Genomic DNA, 14,623 nt, shown 5'->3' with positions numbered 1-14,623 from the left:
ATCAGAAAAATTACTTCAAAATTTTTTTTTTCAAGTCCCCAATCTTTCGAATTTATAGCAACTTTGTCCTCTATATATTTTAGTAGTAGCGTAATTGGTACAAAACGTCCCTACCTTTCGAGTGTATTATGGAAAACGTTTATACTTTTTATTTTTTGACATTCTTGTCCCTATTTTCACATTTCTTTGCGTTGAACGTTCTTTTTACTTTTTTTTGTATAAAATGACCAATGTGCCCTCCAATTTAAATAAAAGAAAAAAGAAAAGAAAATTTGCAACTTTAGGCGAAACTTCTAAAAAAGTGCAAATACCCCCAAACCAAAAACTTTACCTTCTTCCCACACCTCACCTCCACGCCACCGTCACTTGTCGACCATTTTCAACCACCTTTCGGTCAGCTTAGCCGCAAGACCAACATACCAACTTGAAGCTCTTACTTCCCTCTTCACAACCCACCTAACCACTGGCCGGAAATCTAAATGAATCGGCCAAAAAATTGCGCCAAAACAGGCTGCTTACGCAACGTGAAACGGCCAAAAATGGAGGTCGGAAACTCCATTTTCAATGACACCCATGGCACACCCATCCTCCAAGGCGATTATGCTCTCGTTACGCTCCTATAGATGTCTTCATATCATCAAACAAAGCTGAAAATCAAAATTTACAGTCAGAAAATCGGAGTTCGCGTTCGGCCAGTGGTCCTTCAGTTCAATCTTGAAAATTGATCGTTTGGTTGATGAATTGATACAATTGATGGAGGACCCATAGTTGTGACAACATTAATTGACGATTACATGCTAGAATTGGTGGATTGAAGCCTTGTAGCATCATCAATCGAAAGGGGATCGGTCGAGTTTCTTTGTGTACGAACTATCAAGGCTGTTTCTACAATTTCTGGCCAAAATTGACAATGACCCATAGGTTCATTAGGTTCACCTTGAAGAGGCGGTGCTAGAAGGGGTGGTCCGCGATCGTCGATCGTGATGTCAGTGTTGAAAAATGTGTTTGAAGTTGCCGTTTTTCGCTGTTGAAGAAATCTCTTGGTTCTACAATTTCTGGTTAAAATTGATGATGATTAATAGGTTTATTAGGTTCTCCTTGAAGAGGCGGTGCTAGGAGGGGTGGTCCGCCATCGTTGGTCATCACGTCGACGTCGAAGTCGAAAAATGGAGTTGAATATGTCGATTTTGTTGTTGAAGTTGCATGGGCAACTTATTTTGGCACGATTTTCCCGCCAGTGGTTGGGTGGGTTGTGAAGAGGGAAATGAGGACTTCAAGTTGGTATGTTGGTCCGATGGCTAAGCTGATCGAAAGGTGGTTGAAAATGACCGACAAGTGGCGGTGGCGTGGGGGTGAGGTGTGGGAAAAAGGTGAAGTTATGGGGGGGTATTTGAACTTTTTTAGAAGTTTGGCCTATAGTTGCAATTTTTTCTTTTATTTAAATAGGAGAGCATATTGATTATTTTACACTAAAAACAGTGAAAATGACGTTCAACGCAAAGAAATATAGAAATTGGGGCAAAAATGCCAAAAAAATAAAAGGAAGGGACGTTTTCCATAATACACTCGAAAAATATGGACGTTATGTGCCAATTACCCTTTAGTATCACGTATTATCTCCAACCTTTCATTTATTTACCCAGACAATCCTCGGTATATTAGAAATCAGGAAGAAAAAAATTTTGTTGTTTCCAAAAATCTAAGGGGGTTTTCCCCTATTTTTGTGCCTCCAACATAAGCAATAACCATTGATAAACCCCTGACTTTATAATAGAAGAGGGTGGTGGAATGGATGATCGGGTAGCGGATGAGGCTGAAGCAAGGTAGCATTTTTTTTCCTTTTCCAATTTATTTGAGTTAGAGAACATTAATGGAAACTTTAGACTAAGGTTGACGAGAAACCAATTGCATCAATTAACGAAAGTTGAGGATACTACATGCTACTATAGAGACAACATTGCAACAAACTAGAAAGGTTAAGGACCTACAATGTAATTCAACCTATTAACCTAGTTTGATTATAATAGACAAAAGAAGTTTAAATAAATAATTTTGATGTTGATTTGGAAAAAATAAAAATAAAAAATTCTCATGTTCAGCCTTGCCTTCATTCATAATCAAGAGAGAGAAAATCCACACACATCAAATGGATTCTTACAGTAAAACAAAATATTAAGAAGAAAAACATTTATAATATGAGGTCCTAAAATTTCAATTAACTTCAAAATCACACATATAATTTACAATGTACGCTACAGAAGTACAATATTGTCACAGGCCGACCAAATGAAAAAATATATATTTACAAGTTTTCATTTTCACTTTCTTCCTCGTCCCCTTTCGAGATTGTAAAAGATCACATATTACAGTAGAATTAAGAGTGTTTCTGAGATATGAAACACACAAATGGTACTTTATCCACACAAACCAGCAGCCCAAGATCAGGATAAAAAGTCATACTTTGTCAGTTCGTTCATCGAATAAGAAAACTAATTACTACACTTTTGACTTGTGATGATTCTGAACTTGGATAGTTTTCTACCCGAAAGGTTATAAAGAATTACGACAGAGAATTTCTTGAGCTTTGGTAGATTTCGTCAACATGGGCTACAGGAACATAAACTGCATCTCGCAATGAGCTGTGCCTCAGGCCATAGAAAAGATAAACTATTGCTCCTATAGCTAACCATATTGATACACGGGTCCAAGTAGAGCCTCTGCATTTACGGATAGATAGAAACACGTAAGAGCGATCCCAAAGCTAAATACACAGCAATCATTGACACGAGAAATTATTGGAGAAGAGTAACTCAAGAAGATATACACTTCCATTATAGTCAAACATGGAACATGTGAAATAATCTACCGATGGCACAATTCAGAACATATTAGCTCAGCTTTTTCTTAAAAACGGGGTAAAAGTTACTTTTTGTTTCTAAACATATTTGGATGTTACTCTTTTTCTCACTTAAAAAAAAAAAAAAAAAAAAAAAAAAGGAAGTTTTTTGAGAGTGATGTAAGAGTGGCTGCTGAAATAAGCATCTTACTTATTTTCAACATTTACCAACAAGAAATTTATTTTTTACTTGTAAGTACACTTTTTAATCTTAGCCAAATTTGTCTTCAGTCCCGCTATTTTAAAATTCTAACATCCATGTTTCTCCAGCATGTCATGGATCCCCATTTTCATCTCACTTAACACTGAGTAGAAACAAAAAGACAGTGACATATTCAGGAGGAAGATGGGAACTGTAAAAATAAAAATGTAAATGCGTGGAAACGGGTATTTCTTCAGGCTTATAAACGGGACTATATTAATGTCAGAAAGAACATGTGATTAATCAAACAGGCGATAGAATGACTAGATACTCACCCGAGATTAATTAATAAGTAGACATTGATGAGAATGCAGGCGATCGGTAGCAGCGGAACACATGGGCAAATGAAACCTAAACAGAGAATAAGCTGATCATTCAAAGAAATCCCAACAATTTTTCCAACATATTCTTAGAAATTTTTATAATCGAAAGCGTTTCTCACTAAATTGAAGAGCCGATGCATTATGCAAAGCTGACATTAACGGTCCATGCAGGAAGTTACCACCCAAAATCCAACAGCTTAAGGGTCAAGAGTCAATCAAATGTGTGATCATGGCGAGGACACTAAAGCATGTTTGGCACACAATACTTGGTAGGACTGAATGGTACAATGTACAAGTTTTTAGCTTATTTCTCTTCCCCAATATTGTCTACTATTATCAGCTCCACCTCATAAAACATAACAAGGGCTTGTTCACCACGCAGTAATAGATAGGAGTAGACATTGCAATAAACTAGATCTAATTTCTTTTTGGATTGTTAATATAGTCCACCTTACCAAACATGCCATAAATTTATCAAATCAGTGCTTGACAACATACCATCAAAATCCCGATTACTAGTACATCAAGAAAGAATACCTCCCGAATGCCCAAAGTTGTGCCTTGCATCATCTTGGTCGATCCACGTGAGGAATGCTAGACCATATAAAAGGAGAATGCCACCAATTCCACAAAGTGTAAATCGAAGGGAGCTGATATATAGTTGAAGAACTGAGTTTTGGAACATGGTTCATATAAAAGATTCTAGGTTCAGAAATGTCAAGTAGAGAAAATAATGCAGACAACATATGCTAATGCTCTAAGGTCGTGTTTGCCTGTTTGGTACATCAAAATTAGACCATACTAGGAATTAAGTATGAAATAAGAGTAGACATATTATGTAGATAGTAGCAGGCTGGATAAATTTTTTTTAGCTTTTTTTTTTTCAAAAGATTGTTATTTACTATCTTCTTTAAGCTTACCAGATAACATAATACAGATTAAGGAGGTGGATTTAGGCCGGATAAGAAATTGAATCAAAAACTTATAAACACGCTCCACTTTAATCCAATCAAATATTATCTACCAAGGACTATCTGCTCAAATTTTATGCATAAATTCTTGTTTGGTCTAATCTGGAGTGCAAGTGTAACCTAAAGTCAACATTCCATGCTTCTATCGGCCTTTCTTATCAGATTAAAACATCAATTTTAAGACACCATATTCTCTTCCTCATAAAGCCAAGCCCAAAATCTATCACCATAAAAATAGATGACCCACCTATAAAGGCTCACGCTTGAAGCTGCTGAGGTGAGGACAAGCACTCCAATGCATGTAAGCAAGATTGTCCAGCCAGCAATCATCCGCCTATTGGCTTTATTCACTACGACTGCATGATAAGCAAAGAAAATAGTAGGTAAATATTGATAACTAGATAATCTAAGAAGAAAAGCTTATATGATAATGCTATGTTTGGCTTGGAAAGAAAATGGGAGAGAGGAGAGTGTTGATAATTTCCCTTCCCTAGCTTGGTTCCCAAATGGGAAAATAAAACAAAACAGGAGGAGGAATTTTTTTCCCCCATTATTTCAACATACACTAGTGTACATCATAAAATGGTATTCTCTCATAAGATAAACTTACAGTTGCACCGCACAGCTGCTTTCTCAACAATAGGATACCCAACAGGTGTTTCCTTGCTAACTAAAAGTGGAATGTTGTCACTTGAGGTTATAGCATTGGCTTTTGAGTTTTCCACATCGACTTCTTTAGAACTACTGCTACTATACCGCGTCAAAACTGAATCTATTGCACCCTGGAAAGACGATGGAAGTGGAACCTCATCTGGTGGAACATATCTCAGTATCAGCACAGAAATTGCCACCGTTGTAAAGGCAACTAGTGTACCAACACTGACCTGCATGTATTAACAAAGCTATCAGAACTTGAGAAAGAACTTCACAGACGAATAAGATTCCAATTTCTACACAATTTGTTTGATATTTAACTAGTCTAACGGTTTGGTGGAGTAATATCAATTCAACCTATATCATCACTGAGACATGCACATCTATAAGTAGATAAAGGATTCAAGTAATATGAAATGTGAAGTGTTTTCTCCCCATTATCAACGGAAAATGCTCCATTTAAATAATAAAAAAAATCGGTGAGGGAGAATGGAACACAAAAAAGGAAATGTGTAGCAACACTTCAGCACCCATAGTTCCATAATAAATAGAAGTAGCACCAGAAAAAAGTAGTATTTCATGCACATAGCTGTTATGAGCAATAAAAATGCACATACCATGCCTGCCAACTGTTCAACATCCATGAAGAATGCCAAGATTCCAGCAAGTAAACCAGTAATTACAGTGCTCTTCACAGGAACTTGTGTGTGTTTATTGACATCGGAAAAAAATGACGGCAGCAATCCATCTCTAGCCATTGCCATAAGTATTCGAGGCTGAGTTACATATAAGATAAAGAAAATTTTAATACGTGTTTCACATGTGTCAGTCATAAAGGAAGACTCCACAAGGTGGAGATGGAAAAGGAAGAAGAAGACATTTTGATCTGATAAAAGTAACTTATTTTTCATACTCTAGTATTAAGCCCCTGTTTGAAGCCACTATTTATTTTTTATTTTTTTTTTGGTGAAACAAGGTTTTCTACAGTAACACATGCATTAAAAATTGTGTGCCTTTGAAAAGCAACTGACAGAACTAAGTTTGTCATGGGAAATTTACTTATTTGCCCTTCAATCTTTCTACCAATTTCAGTTGGTATAAATTTTAATACGTGTTTCACATGTGTCAGTCATAAAGGAAGACTCCACAAGGTGGAGATGGAAAAGGAAGAAGAAGACATTTTTGATCTGATAAAAGTAACTTATTTTTCATACTCTAGTATTAAGCCCCTGTTTGAAGCCACTATTTATTTTTTATTTTTTTTATTTTTTTTTTGGTGAAACAAGGTTTTCTACAGTAACACATGCATTAAAAATTGTGTGCCTTTGAAAAGCAACTGACAGAACTAAGTTTGTCATGGGAAATTTACTTATTTGCCCTTCAATCTTTCTCCCAATTTCAGTTGGTAAGGGCAAAATTGGAAAGATACATATCATAAAATTATCAAACAATTGTTTCTTGCTGACATGAATAAATTGATGATGTAGATGTGGACCCCATTATACTGATAAATTGGGTGAATTTAAGGGCGTCAAATAGACACTAAGTATCAACAACTCTTTTTACTTTTTAAGACTATTCTAGAAGTTAGATTTAGTGATTTTGCAGGCAGGAGTAAGACATGAATGGGAAATGCAGTTGACATCCTTTTACTCACTAGGAGCATCAATCTGAACGTATGGGAAACCATTTATGGTCCTATCTAAAATAGTTCATTACCTGTGGTAGGATAGAACCCATCAATGTCGAGCAAAGAGCAGTAGAAGCTCCAAGAGTTATTATGTACCTGAGTTGAAAAGTATATGCGCACAATTAGTGCATAGACACATATCACAAAAAATGATTCAAGTCAGAGGAAATCTCAATAAAGTCAATTATGAAACTGGGCATTTACTTACGCAGCCCACTTCATTCCGTGGCTAGCAAATGCAGATGAGATGGGAGTGTCAGGATCCATCGCATAATATGGCACCAAACCAACGATTATGGCAGAGACCAGCATATACAACGTGCAACATATAGATAGTGCAATACCAATACCCATTGGCAAATCTCGTTGCGGATTTTTTACCTGTCAGATGGGGATGTTCAAGGTTCAAAATCTCATAACATGCTAGGTTAAGCTTAAAAAGTTATCTTGTAACTTTATGCATTATTATTTCAATAAATAATTTTTTATCGGTCAAAGTTGGAGATAAGTAAATTACAATTTTCTTATAAGGTGAGAGCTACTTTCGAAGTAAGTAACTGTTTTTACTCATAAGAAAGAAAAGAAGTAATTTTTTTTTTTTTTTTCCTTTTTTTAACTCTGGGCCAAGCATGCTTTAGCCATTACCATACATCTCTAAAAACTGAAAAGAATTTGGAGGACAGTGGCACAAACCTCTTCTGCAGTACTAGCAACTGAATCAAAGCCAATGTATGCAAAGAAAACAGTCGATGCCCCAGCAAGCATGCCATCAGCCCCAAATGGAAAATACCTAAACGTGGAAAATAGTCTCTTTGAATGAGTAACTTCTCATGCTAACAAGCATATATAAATTGATGAGAAGGATGCTGAAGCAAGTAAAATGCAAATGTCTAAGATGTATAAACCATGATTACCCAACAGAAAGTTCATAGCCGGGCCATCCAGTCTTGAAACCCAAATATCCACCAGCTATGATGACAAAGATCATGGCACAAGTATTAGCTGCTGTTACAATTCCTTGAACAAATGTACTCTGTAAAACACATGTTTCGAGATTTACAGGATAAGACAGAGTCAGAGAGGGAACATTTTTTTTATTTTTTTTTTTTCCAATGAAACAAATATGTTGAGAAAAGATACCTCCTTGATTCCAACACACAAAAGCCCAGTGACTACAAACACCAAGATAGCTGCACATGGGTCCACCACAATATCAAGCCCTGGGATGGTCTGACGAGCTAGAAAAGAAGGGAGACTATCTGGACCTCCAAAGAGTAAGGCCTGATGGAAGGCAGAGAAAAGCAAATTTTAGCTTATTGGTGTCCTTGAAAATAAAAGATGAATCCTCAAACACACATATAGAGACCTACTAAAACAGCTAAATATAAGAAAAATGTACAGCACCAAATTTGGAGATATGCCACGAGCAACCGCAGACCCCCCAATAGTGTATTCCAGGATTAACGCCCAACCAATTAACCAAGCAACACTGCATGCAATCCAAGGAATTGAAGTCAAATACCAAACAATATCTGAAAACTTAATGAAAACAATCAAGTAATGATATTTAGCAGCAAACTGAAAGCTCGGTTTTGTGACATGGCAATAACAGTTCCTCTTATTCCTCCAGAGCCATACTTCTGTATGAGCAAAGAAACATTAAGGCTAGGTTTGTACGCCCCGAATTTGGTGCTTGCAATTAGCTTTTAAAAGAGTTATAATTAAGTCAAAAAATGGTTTTCCAAATTTCTAATTTTGATGATTTATCCCACAAGACTAACACACGCTAAGTTTATTTCCACAATGCTATAGATCCTACTTCGCACAATCTTCATGTCATCAAGCTGGTGGCCCTCTTGAGATGTAAAAGATGGCATATTATACAATACAATATCTCCCCACGACAAGATGGAATTTAGATATTACCCTTCTCCAACGCAAATGTAAGAATAGTGATAGGCACTCCCAGCAGATGGGCAACGACTCGCTAGCTCGGCATAGCAGAAGGCAGAAAGAGCAGCTGCGATACCAGCTATTAGAAAGGAAAAGGTAAGGGCTGGCCCTGAATGCTCCCTTGCAACTGTGCCAACAAGAATATAAACTCCAGCACCAATCGTTGAACCAACCCCTACAAAATGTAGCAAAAGTACATGAAACCAGAGATTGAGACGTTCATATCTATATTAAGATCACAACTTTGAAATTGAGGGTGTATGTATATCTCATTCACAAGTTTAACCCCCAAATATTTAAATATGTGCAAGAAAATCTTGGGCAGAGATCCTGGTATGGTGGTGGGCTGCTGCAATCCCAAAGGCAGAGAACGATAGAATCTTGGTGGGATTGGAGCCTTTGGGTGGTGGACTTGGAGGTGGGCTGCGATGGAGATTCAGCTGGGATTATCTGGAGAAAAAGACAACGGTGAAAATTCTTTGGTTTTCAATTTTTCTTGCTACCAATAAGAATAAGGCAGCGTTCGACTGATTCAATGGATCATTTACTGATCATCAATTATCAATTAGTCTGCATCGCGCGGAAGCGTGTGCCACTACTGGCTTCCTATAATTGTTATTGCCACTTGATTTTGGAATTAATTGGTCCAATCATCATTGAATTTAGGTCCATATTATTTATTGATTACTAAAGTTTAAAATTTTGTGTTTTGGTCACTAAATTTAAATCTATATCTTTTATTGCTCACTAAATTTTAAAATATAGAGTTTTGACCACTAAACTTTGAAAAATATTATACGTTACTCACTAATATAAATGTTGAATTTTGAAAAATGTCGAGTTACATAGAGTTTTGGCCACTAAATTTTAGAAAATGTTGTACATTACTCATTGAGTAATTCGACATTTTTCAAAATTTAACATTTATATTAGTGAGTAAACTACAATATTTTTCAAAGTTCAGTAGCCAAAACTCGACATTTTAAATTTCGGTGATCAATTAAAGACATGGACCCTATACAAGCACGAATAACACATAAATGGATGTTTTTTTTTATTTTTTTATATGATAAATGTTAATACTATTTTTTAGCCAACCAATGATGATGATGATAATGGCCTTTGAATGTGATTCCATTGCTTCCTTCTTAAGCCATTTTCATCCAATCATCATCCTTCTTCAGCTTTACCTAACTGTAAATTGCTTGGCAACAATATTCTAGTGATTTTAACCTTATATTCTTTGCTGTGTGCTCTCACTTTCAGCTTCCCCTTTATACCATAAAGGTGAAAATATCAGAAATTTCCTATTTTTTGGTGGTACAATAATAATACTCCGTTAACTTATCATGAAATAGGTATTTATTCAGTTGATTGGCGGCATCCTATATATTTAAATTATTAAAAATAATTTATTAATTTAAATTTAAAATTCAACCAAAAAAAAAAAAAAAGAAAAATTAACCTCCACCAATAGACATGTTAAAAGTCCCAAATCGTCGTTTAGTTTCAAGGGCAGAGTCAGGATTTTTCTTTAGATAGAGATTTAATTAAGATTTTTCTCTTCTTCCATTTTTTTTGGGGGGGGGGGGGGGGGGGGGGGGGGAGAGGGTGACACAATAGTCATTTAACTTTTAAGAATATTTGTTTAGAGATTGAAATGGCACTGCCAATATAATTAATTTAATTTAATTTAATTTTTTCGCTCACTATAAACTTATTTATTTGTTAATTAATGTGTCATGTCACCTTCATTTATTTTCCTCTTTTTTAATCAGAATACAAGATTATACATTGTTCAATTCTTGGTATATACTTAGATGGTGTTTGGGAGACATTTTTATATAAAAATGTATTTTTAAATAGTAAATTGATAAGAGATATGTGATTGAAAAATAAGGAAAAGTTTTTTATTTACGTGTAATATTATTGTAATAAAGAATAGGGAAATTATCAAAAATGACACTTTTTTGAAAATTGCTATAAAACTTTTGATGTGTACTAAATTTTATAAAAAATGTAACTTTTTTGGTGGAAAATGTCCAAATTACCCTTAATCTCCCCTTTTTAGGAGCATTAAATGCTTATTAATGGTAGCCTCCAATCCAATCAATTGTAATGATTTCATTATTTAATATGTATATTATAATGATTTGGTAAATGTATATTATATTGTATAATATGAATTAACTAAAAAAAAAAAAGAGAAAAGACGTAAAAAAAATTTAAAAGAACCAAAAATAAGATAAAAGAAGCAAAACAATCATAGTTCACATCAAATACATCCCTTCTTGAAAAAAACCCTCCATTTTCTTTCATCTTCTTTATTTCTTCATCAACAATATATTGCTATATCGATTCATCATCCATTTGGAGAGATTAGTTATTACAAATTATTTATATTTTTATGTAATAGCTTATTATTTTTCACATATTAAAAGCAACATGATCATTAAAGTGAAGAAAACATTTAAAACCACTATTAATGATGATGGTATTGTTTTTTCTTTTATTATTTTTTCTTTTTCAAATCATTTTAAAGGGAAAATATACCAAAAATATTTAGGGAAATGTCAACTATTCCACATTTAATGAAGCAGTCATTTGTTTATGGAGATCTGTAGAGCAATGGAATAATTGTTGTAGTTGAGAATTGATTATAACCATTAATATTTCAGAGAAAGTAACAAACAAACTGGCGTTAAACTTGTCGGCGGTCTCGACAGTTTATCTGTTGATCTCGACGGTTATACATGTCGATCTTGACATTTACAAACTGTCGAGATCGACAGATAAACTGTCGGGATAGAGTTTTAAACTGTCTAAGTCGACAGTTGAAAACTGTTGGCACCCTGCATTTCACATTCTCCTATTGCATCGGTTTAAATATTCGAAAGTGCTCCTTCGATGCTATTACATATCGACATATTGACTGTTCATAATTATTATCGTTGTAATCCCTTTATTTTAGGTATGAACACCCATTTGAGATTCATCGTGTCGCACGAGGGAAGGTTTATTCACGCGGACGACGAATGGAAGTGGACAGGGGACAAAACCACATCCATTTTAGTGCCGAGAAATATTACCCTAGCAGGACTTCTGTTATGGTTGAATGAGAAACTTGGCATTATCGATCCGCACACCGAAATGGAATTGAAGTTTAAAGTCCCGAACATGAATATACCACCAGCTAAAATACATGAAGATGAAGACCTCATGTGGTACATATCTGTTCATACGGAAACTGCTTTGTGCGTTAATATTGTGGAGACAAATATGCGAACTGTTGACATAAGGAGGGATACGAATTTGCGTGACCATTTGTTTGCCGCAACAGATGTTCACCAGAACTTAGAACACGATGACATGAATCATGAGCCTAGTTCCCCAATGAATAATGCAGTCGAAACGGGGAATTTTGATGATGGGGCTGCACCTGTAGACGATATGTTGGACGACCCATTCAATGGTACAGATGCTGCTAGTATTGCAGACGTTGACTCCCCAATGTCATCACAACTTATTTGTTTGGGTACAGACCAATGGATTACAGCTGTGGGTACATCCGATCTTGTTGAACGGCAAATATTCTTGAGCAAGAAAGAGCAGTACTCGAAAATTCGTGTACTTGCTTTGCAAGACAAGTTTGAATTTCATGTAAGCAGGTCAAGCCGCAAAATGTTAACCGTTGCATGCGTGGACCGTAATTGCAAGTGGACGTTACGTGCTTCGAGTGTGAAACGGACTTCTATATTCATGATCCGAAAATTCAACCATGTGCACACATATTCGGTAGATATCCGTCGTAACGCACATCGACATGCCACTACTTCTGTAATTGCAGAGCACATTTTGAGAAAATTGGATAATCCATACCGGTTGTACGATCCTACCGCTATTGCACGTGACATAGAACGCGAGTTTGGTGTCAAAATAAGTTACCAAAAAGCACATAGGGCGAAAGTTGCTGCTTTACATATGTTACATGGTACACCGGGGGATAATTTTCAAAAATTACCTTCCTATTGTCACGTTCTAGGAGAGCGTAACCCAGGGACAGTAACCCACATCGAAGTTGATTCCCATAATAGGTTTCATTACTTCTTCCTAGCTTTTGGTGCAAGCGTTCGTGGCTACATGCGCTACTTGAGGCCCGTTATTTGTGTTGACGGTAGTCACTTGAAAGGTCTATACAAAGGTACACTTTTGCTGGCAACCGGCCAAGATGCCAACAAATAGATATATCCCTTGGCACGGGGGATCGTTGATGCTGAAACAAATAGATCGTGTATGTGGTTTATGTCCAACTTGAAAGAGCTTATAGGCGACTCTGCTGAATTGGTTTTTGTTTCCGACCGGAAGAATAGCATTTCCAATGCCATTGCTCGCCTATTTCCTCAGTCTCGTCATGGGTACTATATCTGGTATCTAGAAAAGAACTTAGTCTAGCGGTACAACAACGCAAGTGTAATATTTCTATTCAAATGAGCTGCACGAACTTCTCGGGTCGAAGAGTTTGAAAGACTTATGGGACAGATCCGTAGGGTAAGTGCAAGAGTGTACAGGTACTTAGAGCGAGCAGGTTTCTCGTTTTGGTCACGAGCACTGTTTGTTGATCAAAGGTACAACATTTTGACAAATAACAATGTCGAATCTTTGAACTCAATGTTGAGACATGCCTGTTCATTACCGATCACGTGCTTGGTCGAACACATTCGACAAACTATGTAGAAGTGGTTTCACGAACGCCGAACCAGTGCAACCACATGTACTGGCATGCTGTCGTTGAGGATGGAGAACGAGTTGCGGACAACGTTTGAAGTAGGTACAAGGCTTCGAGCTCATGGCTTGACAGAACAGTTAACACAAGTTGGAATGTCCAACGACACGGACATCGTCGACTTCTCTGATAACAGCTGCACTTGTCGTGAGTTTCAAATTAATCGTATGCCATGCGTTCATGCCACTCGAGCTGCTTGCTTGCGAGGTATGTCATTGTACGACTTATGCTCACCGTATTACACATCGGAATACTGGAGAGGTGCCTATAGCGAAACTATATATCCTGTTATGCGTGAAGTGGATTGGATAGTGCCAAACGAAATTACAGGTACTCCTATTAGGCCATCCAATGTACGTCGTCCTCCAGGTAGACCACCCACAAGACGTCAGCGATCCAGATTCGAGTCCGCCACACGACTGAGGAAATGCACTCATTGTGGTGGACTAGGTCATAATCGGAGCACATGTTCCAACCCCATTAGACCACCGACCGTTTAAATAGGCGTTTGTAATAAATAGGTTTTTGTTCGAAAGTGGTTGAAGTTGTATGTGAACTGGCACCCCCATGTCGTTTGTAATGAAAGAATGTAAATGTTCTCATTTTTTTATCATTGTCGTTTGTTTGCTGACATTAGTGTTTCTCATGATCGCAACTAGTTAGAAGATATTGTAATTGATATCCCTTCATAACATCTCGACAGTTAAACTGTCAGTCTCGACAGATGGTTACAGAGTATATAATCTGACTTGTCCGAAATATTTATGCCTGCATGACTACACTGTTACCCATTCAAGTCTCTACTTACACAGATATTTTGAATCATAACATTTCTTTTACATTCCATTATCGTTTCTTAACAGCAAACATCGTCTTCTAATTTAACAACAAACAAAAACGATATGTTTCAAGGACGATTTAGGGCTGACCTGATTAGTAATTTTTCCATACGGACTTATTCATAAGACACCACGTACGTATAGACACCTAACTCCACCTACAAGGAATTTTAAAAATAACTTATTTTTCGATGTTTCCAAGTTCATGTGTTAAGCCCGAACCAAGAAATCCCGACGAACCTACATTGTTAATACAGTGAACTTGTTCATTCCAGGGTACGTCAATTTTTAGTAAACAAGGGATCCATACAG

The 14,623-nt window shown here is 36.4% G+C and overlaps 2 protein-coding genes across 2 annotated transcripts; one reads left to right on the top strand and one right to left on the bottom strand.

Moving 5' to 3' along the window:
• Positions 1 to 2,187: 2,187 nt before the first annotated feature.
• On the bottom strand, positions 2,188 to 11,008 carry LOC111374688 (cationic amino acid transporter 2, vacuolar-like). The gene is made up of 15 exons (XM_022997400.1): positions 10,925 to 11,008; positions 8,967 to 9,139; positions 8,663 to 8,914; positions 8,141 to 8,225; positions 7,877 to 8,017; positions 7,651 to 7,769; positions 7,430 to 7,526; positions 6,945 to 7,117; positions 6,766 to 6,832; positions 5,664 to 5,822; positions 5,003 to 5,276; positions 4,640 to 4,748; positions 3,959 to 4,071; positions 3,374 to 3,449; positions 2,188 to 2,717 (listed from the first exon to the last, which is right to left on the bottom strand). The coding sequence occupies exons 1-15, from the start codon at positions 11,006 to 11,008 to the stop codon at positions 2,561 to 2,563; spliced, it is 2,079 nt and encodes a 692-aa protein (XP_022853168.1). The 3' UTR covers positions 2,188 to 2,560.
• A 2,460-nt stretch (positions 11,009 to 13,468) lies between these two features.
• On the top strand, positions 13,469 to 13,972 carry LOC111374680. The gene has a single exon (XM_022997392.1). The coding sequence runs from the start codon at positions 13,469 to 13,471 to the stop codon at positions 13,970 to 13,972; it is 504 nt and encodes a 167-aa protein (XP_022853160.1).
• Positions 13,973 to 14,623: the final 651 nt, after the last annotated feature.

This window comes from Olea europaea, chromosome 2, assembly GCF_002742605.1.
Source record: "Olea europaea var. sylvestris chromosome 2, O_europaea_v1, whole genome shotgun sequence".
Classification (NCBI taxonomy): domain Eukaryota; kingdom Viridiplantae; phylum Streptophyta; class Magnoliopsida; order Lamiales; family Oleaceae; genus Olea; species Olea europaea.
This window is presented reverse-complemented; position numbering and strand designations above follow the sequence as displayed.

Excerpts from the sequence above, each read along its gene's own strand:
- LOC111374688 (XM_022997400.1), bottom strand. The coding sequence starts at position 11,008 with ATGAAAGAAAATGGAGGGTTTTTTTCAAGAAGGGATGTATTTGATGTG. Across the intron at positions 8,915-8,966 it reads AATATTTGGGGGTTAAACTT|ATATGAACGTCTCAATCTCT; the intron begins GTGAATGAGATA and ends ATCTTAATATAG. Across the intron at positions 3,450-3,958 it reads CAACTTTGGGCATTCGGGAG|GTTTCATTTGCCCATGTGTT; the intron begins GTATTCTTTCTT and ends TTCTCTGTTTAG.
- LOC111374680 (XM_022997392.1), top strand. The coding sequence starts at position 13,469 with ATGCTGTCGTTGAGGATGGAGAACGAGTTGCGGACAACGTTTGAAGTA.